Source organism: Etheostoma spectabile, chromosome 3 (assembly GCF_008692095.1).
Source record: "Etheostoma spectabile isolate EspeVRDwgs_2016 chromosome 3, UIUC_Espe_1.0, whole genome shotgun sequence".
NCBI classification, from domain to species: domain Eukaryota; kingdom Metazoa; phylum Chordata; class Actinopteri; order Perciformes; family Percidae; genus Etheostoma; species Etheostoma spectabile.
This window is the reverse complement of record NC_045735.1, coordinates 7,227,063-7,235,972: the sequence shown is the minus strand read 5'-3', so window position 1 is coordinate 7,235,972 and position 8,910 is coordinate 7,227,063. Positions and strand designations below refer to the sequence as shown.

At 39.1% G+C, this 8,910-nt stretch overlaps 2 protein-coding genes across 3 annotated transcripts in view; one reads left to right on the top strand and one right to left on the bottom strand.

The window, feature by feature from the left end:
* coq8b (coenzyme Q8B) overlaps window positions 1-3,895 on the bottom strand; it is a 9,999-nt gene extending 6,104 nt beyond the window's left edge. Inside the window, exons 1-5 of the mRNA XM_032503854.1 lie at window positions 3,763-3,895; window positions 3,103-3,284; window positions 2,754-2,898; window positions 824-1,029; window positions 403-469 (exon numbers count right to left, since the gene is read on the bottom strand). Of these exons, the coding sequence (XP_032359745.1) occupies window positions 403-469; window positions 824-1,029; window positions 2,754-2,898; window positions 3,103-3,282 (598 nt within the window). The 5' untranslated portion in view covers window positions 3,283-3,284; window positions 3,763-3,895. The remainder of the gene's footprint in view (window positions 1-402; window positions 470-823; window positions 1,030-2,753; window positions 2,899-3,102; window positions 3,285-3,762) is intronic.
* Window positions 3,896-4,136: 241 nt separating this feature from the next.
* Window positions 4,137-8,910, top strand: part of fbxo46 (F-box protein 46) — a 12,827-nt gene continuing 8,053 nt past the window's right edge. The window contains exon 1 of one of the 2 annotated variants that reach the window (XM_032503842.1): window positions 4,137-4,267. The gene's annotated coding sequence lies outside the window, so the exon portion shown is untranslated. Of the gene's footprint in view, window positions 4,268-5,229; window positions 5,661-8,910 lie in introns of those variants that run through there. The other variant, XM_032503831.1, reaches the window with a different exon arrangement.

The following is an 8,910-nucleotide window of genomic DNA, read 5'->3' as shown; positions in this document are numbered from 1 at the left end:
TGTAATTCTGCACCAAGGCTGAATTTCAGGAAAGAAACTTCCGATACAGTTTTAGGGGACCACAAAGATCTATAAAAGAGACTTCAGATACATTATTAGGGGACCAATAAGGTATATATAAAAAAAGGACTTCAGATACAGTATAAGGGGACCAAAAAGACCAATAGAAAAGCATCCAAAAGGCACCATGTCATGGGACCTTTAACACAGCTGCTGCTGCTAGTTAAAGGGTGAAATCATATTCCATGTCAAAAATCTTTTGCAAAACATTTTGATTTTAAAAGTTTTGACACTTGATAAATACAGATAAAAACTCCTCCTCAAACTCCTTTTCTCCTTTTCTTTGTAAATGCAGGGGTGCTTAATATAATATGTAAAGTATATAAAGTACATCGTTCTTACCCCCAAAATTAACCAGCCTGCTGATTCTTGTGGCGGGCACCTTCCTCTCTTTGGCCCGGTCACTCAGCTGGGGGAAGACATACCAGATAATAACAAAATAAATGTATTTGAAATCATTTTAAAAGTGTTTTTTGATTGTTGTTGATTAACTCTTGACTTGTGTGAACACAGAAACAAAAAGGTAAAACTCTTCAGACAGATACCTTGAAAAACATCACAAAGGACAACACACGGTTTATGAAACACACTACATAACATGAGTCTGCTACTCAAAATATGGTCCTTGCACTTGTCTGTAGTTCATCTCCTGCAGGTACCACTAAGAAAATATAAATACAATACATTTACTCAGCTTGTGTGTGTATATACACATAATCTGAAATCAAAGTTAAATCAAGTCAGATCGAGTCCTTGAACCAACCTTCTGTCTGACAGGTTTGATCAGGGCCTTCTTGGCCTCCCTGGCTTTCTTGATGTCCTCAGGTGTAAGTCTGGTCACCACCGTGTCATGGATAGACCTGGTCTGGTTGTAGTACCGGTGGAGGCCAGGGTTCGTGTGGAGGAAGCGAGCGCTCTGTCCCGGCCAGCCCGGTGCTGCAGAAGCTGCCCCTGGGGCAGGAGGAACTCCTGTGTAAGATAGAGTAGAGGGATTTATTGAATACATGATGTGAACATGAGAGAACAATAATGTGACTACTTTGCAGCTTTATCATGTTATAAAAAAAAAATATATATATATATATATATATATATATATATATATATGACAAAATGGAGAGATTTTTTAATACGCTCTCAAGTTTTACAGTTTTCGAGCACTTAAATATTCAAAGCCCAAATACTGAAAAACAAGTTAACACTCAAGTGTCAACAGGCTCACACAACCAACCTGGCGTCCTTCTAACCCATCAGCAAATGGCTGAGCGGCATTGTGTGGCACAGCTGGGCAAGATTACTTATACAGGTGTCAGTCATGTCGGCTGATCAGTTTAAAAAAATAAAAATAAAAAAATAAATAAAACCTACACAGGACACATCCCGATCGCGCTGCTCTGCTACTCCACGAGTGTGTGTCCAAGAATACAACCACACACACAATCCAACTTTCAGTAAAATACCACATTGTGGTTAAACTCAATCCCAGTCTTCGACGCCTCCTTCAAAACACTTAGTGGGTTTTCACTAAGACCAAAAAGTGGATCACATCACCCTAGTTTGGAAGTCTTTGCTCTGGCTTCCTGTCCCTCAAAGAATTGATTTCAAAATACTTTTGCTGGTTAATAAATCACTAAATGGTTTAGGTCCAATTTACATTTCTGATCTGCTGCTACATTATGAAAAACCCAGCCCTCTCAGGTCGTCTGGGACAGGTATGCTTTCTGTCCCCAGAGTCAGACCTAAAGAGGGGAAGCAGCATTCCATTTTTATGCTCCACATATCTGGAACAGAGTTCCAGAAAACTGCAGGTCCCCCGCAACTCTCAGTTCTTGTAAATCAACGCTGAAGACCTTTCTTTTTGATGCTGCCTTTCTTTAAATAATTGTTCATTACTTATACTGCACTATAACTTTTATTCTAATATTTTATTGGTTTTTAATTTTGTAATTGTTTTTAACTGCTCTTATTTATTTTTATTTATTTTTATTAAAAGGGGACAATACATATTAATGAACATTTTCACAAATGTATATATGCCAGATTGTAGCCTTAGGCTAATTTCCATCTGCAGACCCCCTGGCAGGTTGATGGTACACAAAAAATAATAAATGCATACAAATACGCTATACACAGGCTAAATACAGAGAAACAAGGACAAGAACAGTGATCACATCAGAACAGACAGTAACAAGAAGAATGTTTCTTGAAAAATTCTTTAACGTTTTATGTGAAGCACTTTGAATTGCCCTGTTGCTGAAATGGGCTCTACAAATAAGCTGCCTCGCCTTAATCGGTCAGCCTGACCCGTGGCTGTTACCTCACCTTGTCAGTCACAATACCTGATCCCTCACCTTTTTCACAAAGTGAAAATAATAAGGATACATTTAAATTCTATACATGCTATCAGGTTTGTATTATTGACGTTATTTTCCAAGGCCTGAAGATGCTCTGATGATGTAAAAATGTTTTCCAAAAAAATGCATATTTTATACTTGATGAATATAAATTGTGTTTTGGATGCATTTATTGATGTAATTTAACTCAATTTTCAAAACAATCTTTACAACAATCAATGCAAAAGGACTAATGCAGTTAAAATATTCCTATACAAAAAAACAAAACAAAAAAACTGGTGCCACATACTTTGTGTATGTCACTTCCTGTGCAGGTTAAGAAGCTGGTACTGACAGTACCTGATGGCATCTCTGCTCCAACTTCTGTCTGGCTTTGCTCCGGAGCATCAGGGTGGAACTCGGACCCCGTTGCCCATTTGGCTGCTTCTTCAGGGTCTATAGTCTCCCAACCCTCTGCGTCCGGGAACACATCCTCCTTTATTGACTGTTGTTAGAGACACAGCAGAGATGGACAAGTAAGTCAGCCAAATAGTAACTATTTGCACATATAACTTGGGCTGCAATTGTATTATCAATGAATCTATCACTTCTTCTTTTCATTATTTCATTTATAATTCCCTGAGCAGTTATTATAAAATGCCCATCACAAGTTCCCCGAGCCCATAGTGATGGATTCAGGAATCCTTACCGCATTGTTGCCACCCATAAAAGTGCCCACCAGTCCTTCCACCACATCCTGAGCAACTTTGACTGCTGCTCCCACTGAGGAGTTGCAGGTCATTAATCTGAGCTGTTCTCCCTGGGTGGTGACCAGGGCAGACCCTACTTTACCTGCCCCACGGAGCACCTGCAGGACTTCTGATAGCATGACTTCACACAGAGAGGTAGAGAGATAGGAGAGAAGCAAGTTAGGCTTACTTACATTCTGTTAAAAAAAAAAAAAAAAGCACCAGACACAATCTCACCCCAAATTAGAAAAGAATTGCAAGTTAAGGGTGTTTGTAACGTGACAGACCAATAGTTTAACCTTGGATGTGAATGCTACACGTTACTGTCAAGACATGTGTCACACGTGTCCCAGCAGTAACGGTGCACCAGTGACCTGCAGACTTGTAAAGACAAATTTTCACATTTACAGAATTAAAGACAAAACAATTACATAGCCTACTCTTGGCTACGCTAATTAGCTGGCTAGTCAGTGTTTAACGTCAGTAACGTTAGCTGCTGACTGAAGCTTGAAATTACAACAAGCTAGCTAAATCAAAATACTTACGCACAAGATGTATTCTTCCACATTAACAAAGGTATTGAATGAAACATGCTCCTTTTAATAATTTAAGTCACTCACTTCTACCGAAGCAGCGTTATCCAGATTTTCCTCAGCGAATGACTTATCCTACCACTGCCCACTGTGGTAGGTCTGTTTTGCAACGATTTAACACCCGGAAGTTCAAATTCAAGTGACTTGACCGGGGACCAACCACAGGCCGACTTTTCATAGGAAGGCAGATCCATATGTGAAGGGAGGAGGGATGCTTTCTTTTAACCAATAGCAGTGCACCTTACCAGATGATGGACGTCTAAAAAAGCATGTTTCGGCTAATTACGATCAACACAAGGCGGGCTTCAAAAGGAACAACGTCCAATGAGAATCAAGGGGATGTCAACGTTTTGGAGGATGCTTACTAATATGCCTACATGCACGTGCTTACACCATTATTGTGGAGTCCAGACTCGGAGGAGTTGTATTCTCTGTGTGGAGGCTGTGACGCAGAAGAGGATGCTGTTGATTAGCATCCTGAACAACGTACGTCTATCACCCACCCTCTCCATGACATTCTGGTTGCGAAGAGGTGAGGTCCTCTGGACTTACTGTAACACTTTTTATAACTCTGGCAAAGTGCAATATCTTTTGTAGGATATTTATAATAACCTCCATTTTGCATATCCAATCTGCACACTGTATGCATGCACGTGTAAAGGGCATATTTCTTTTGTTTACTTTTCTGATGGTAAAGAAAAAGTTTTTTAAAAAGAAGATTTTGACTTGTGCAATGAATGTCAGTAAGTCTACACGAGAAATATTACAGAGGGATGGACGCCTTAACACACTGGACTGAGAAGCATGCTGTTCTAAGCTTTTGCTTTTGTCCAGCCCATTCAAACGTGCACATATACTGACCGCCACGACACATAGGCCTTCTGTATTTCTCTACCATTGCCATGTAACGGTGTTGTAACGTGTACTATGCAATGTGAAAATCGTTCACTTGTGTTTCATTTCTAACACACAGGCACCTACATGTTTTGGAAGAAATGACACATTAATGATCCATGTTGGCAAACTGTCTCATGGCAGCTAATAGACCATAAATAACATGTTTATAGAATTCAAACAAGAGTATAAAATTGTCACAACATTGTTAATATCAACAGCGGAAAAGATGAGATGCCAAATAACAATCGAAGCGTACATGGTGAAATAATGAAACGCTTCATCGGGCCAAAAAGACCAGTGTATCATAGATGGAGAATGGTACTTTGGACTATAATCCCTGAGCATTGCGCTTATTATTTATACTTATTAAATACAACTATACAACAACTAAAACTGATTTAATTGGCAATAGATCTGCAAATGTACCTTATAGGTGTATGGATTTTTCCACCTGTCTTTGACACAGTGACCTTTTGATGTAGCGCTTTGTGGTCCTGTGTAGTGAGTGTAGGGGGAACAGGAGGCAGTAGAGGGAGGGAGCTGTGCAGACGCCATATATGGGCACACCACCGACTCTGCATTGCTATTGGCTGTGGGCCTTATGCAGCTGCTTGTCAACAAGATGGCCTTCCTCCTCCTGTCGTTTTGACACTGATTATTTTGGTATCCCCGAGAACATACCGTAAAAGCTTGTGTCACTTCTAAATAGATAGTGGGAGAGCGACTGCTTAGAGTCCTAACAAGGCGTACGGTCAGATAGACTTTGTTCAGAGGACTGACAGGCACACAAGCCTCGATAGCAACCACCAACAAGACAAGGTTGATTATTGAAAGTAGCTGCTGGCTAATGTCGATGTTAGCCAGCGAGTGAGCTAGCTAGCTTAGCTACGTGGACACGAATAGTTATCTCGTGTCACCTGCATTTTACTAGAAGAACTGGTTTATTTAGAGGGAAATACAGTGTGAAACACTTGTCATCGACCGTATACAAGTCAAGAAGGTTGTTTGTGGAGAGGAACACTGCTACGGTGAGTAAGCTAGCTAAATACAACGTTATGTTTTTTTTATTTTGTTAGCCTGCTAGCAAGCTCTGTCATGTTATTATGCAGGTAAGTTGTGCTATGCAGTTAGCCAGCTCGTTAGCTAATGACGGGTTTATTTACGGTTTGCAACAACCCATTAATAAACCAGTGAAGTCACTGGAAGCTTAGCTAGCTGATTGGGGTCTAGTTAATGTTAAATATTAATAGAGTGAAAGACATACTAGCTAGGTCTTACTCATAGACAAGGCGCTGGACATTTTACCAGGATGTTAAGCTACGTTACGTTCCATCAAATGTTCAAAGGTGATTGCTAGAATCAAGGCAAGGTAACTTTGTTTATGTAGCAAATTTCAGCAACTAGTCAATTCAGGCCAACTAAAGTACTATACAAAAAACATTAAAGCGCAATTATAAAACAATAAAAACATTAATTAAAAAAAAGAAAATAACAGCAAGTTAAAATAGAATAAACTATCCGAGAGTTACAGTGCAGGGTAGGAAATTAACTATTATTTGATTTAATAAAAAGCTGTCTCTAACATAAAACTTATTTGCCTTTTATTCAAAAGAACAGAGTTGCAGCAGACTAGTGCTGGGAAAACTATTGATTGTGATATGAGACAGGATATCGTCTTATATTTTGGATATTTAATATGGAACAAGTGTTGTCTTTTCCTGGTTTTACAGTAAAGTAACGTAATTTACTGACCTTTTACTAGACTGTTCTGATTATTTATCAAGAATCTCAACCCCAAGTAAATCAATATTGATATTGAGGTATTTGGTCAAAGGTATTATATTTGATATTCTCAGTGTCATCCAGCCCTTCAGTGGCTCAGTGTATAGCAGGTGCCTGCCAATCGAAAGGTCGGTGGTTAAATCCCTGGACTCCCATGTTGAAGTATCCTTGGGCAAGACACTGAATCCCGAGTTTACCCCAATGCTGCGCATTAGAGTGAAAATGTGTGCGAGTGTTAATCTGATGAGTAGGTGGCACCTTGTATGGCAGCCAGTGTATGAATGTGTGTGAATGATGAGCTCTTTGAGTAGTTGAGTTGCTTTATAAATAGTCCACTTACATGTACATTCAGCGGACCTGCAGTTTTCTGGTAGTTTTTCCCCAGTAGGAGATGGTCCCTACATAAAAACTGAATTCCATGTTTACTTCAGACTTTGGGAACAGAAAGCAGACCTGTCCCAGATGACCTGAGTGGTCTGGATGGTTCAAAATGTAGCAGAAGATCAGAGATGTATTTTGGCCTAAACCATTCAGTGCTTTTGGACCAACAGTATATTTTGAAATACATTCTTTGGGAGAGAGGAAGCCAGTGAAAAGAGCTCAGAACTGGAGTGATGTGATCCACTTTCTTCGTCTTAGTTAAGACCCCAGCAGCAGCGTTCTGAATCAGCTACAGCTGTAGCTGTCTAATCCATTTTTTTTTAAGAAGACTTGAAAAGACACCGTTACAGTAGTTGAGTATACTGAAGATAAAATCATGGATTCAGGTTTTTCCATGAAAAATGAACAATCAGATGAGTATTGTGGCTGTTATTTTTTTGTTGTCTGTGATGCCACACTTGTTGGTTATCATTGGAGAAGTTAAATTAATTTCAGCCAGTTTTGTAAGGTTATAACATAAATAGAACAAGGATAAGTAATAGACAATTTACTTGCAGGCCTGCGTTTTTGACTAAGAAATTTGAATCATAGTAAGGACTACATATTGAGTGTTTTGATAATGCAAACGCAAACAAACTTATCAATGCATTATATGGCACAACTTGGTTGGTGTAAAGAGATGATTAAAAATGGATAAGCCAAGATGAACAAGTCTAAATCTGTTTTGGGGAAAGTAGCATGTTACGATCTCACATTATTGTTGCAATATGTGTTTTCCAGTGGGACATTGAGTGTTGCACCGGGGAACAGTTTATTGCAACAATAACGTAAGATTTATAATATGTACTGTCCCCGAAACAGATTTTACTCTTGACTTGTTCATCCTGGCTTATCTATTAGTATAAAATTATTAGTTTTGTTGGGCTCAAATTAGCCCATTTCCACAGAGTACTGACGGATGTGATATTAGGGCTGCTCGATTATGGAACAAATTATAATCATGATTATTTTGGTCAATATTGAAATCATGATTGTTAAATTACTTATTGACTTGTATTTGATATTCCATATTGACACTCCAATTATTGAACCAAAAAAACAGTGAAAAAATTAAATCGATCAACAATGAAAACGACTAGAATTTTTTTAATTCACTTTTCCCATTTGGACAGTTTCTTTACATTCAGAACACAAGACAAAATGAGTTTACTTGCAAAACCTCATGTGCAAAGTAATAGTTTTTCAATCATTCTGTCTTTGTGATCATTAGGAGCCGAAACTGTTACACTTTCAATTAATTGCACAGCCCTATGTGATGTTGTTAGAAAATACATGATTTGCCCTTTTATTTTTAGATGTTCAAATGAGATAATACACTGTGTTGACAAACTGGCCTTTAGGATTGTAGTATCAAAGCTCGCAATAAAGTCTAACTTGTAACGATGTTATAGCACAGATGACATCGATGCTCAGACGAACACACAGACGGCTCTGTCGGTCAGTCAGCCACTCTTCCTAGGTGTCCTCTCAATGTATTGTTCCTGAGCAGACTGGAGGGATGCACTCAGCTCTATTCTGTTGACAGTTTGCAGCAAAGCTGTTCTGCTGGCTGTGCTATTGTTGCATTGTCTTCACAGACCCCCTATGCAGAGGGGGAGATTGAGCTAAGACATTTTGGCATGCTTCTGTATTATCATTCGTCAGCTGTCTTTCTGGCTGTAAAGCTCTGAAAAAGAGTGAAGGAATAGCTGGAGGATAGCATGAGGGGCTGAGTTTGGAGTTTTCTGTTCATCAGGCAGACTTTTTTCCAAGGGTTGCCTTAGACTTATGAGCCAAACTTAAGTCAGAAGCTTTGAAATCTGTGCTCCTTTAGCTAATCCAACCTGTTAAATCTTAAATTAGCATTTAATGGGGATGTGGTACACTTTATGTACTGAACTGCACACACCTACCACAGTGAAAGCCTTATCCTGGTACATGCCAAACTGCTCCTAATTTATAAAGGGAAATGACCCAGTCCAACAGAAATTTAGTTTCAATGTAATGTGACAAAACCTGCCAATCTCTCACTATAAAAACAGCAGGATAGTCATTTGTGGAAACATCAGTACCTTT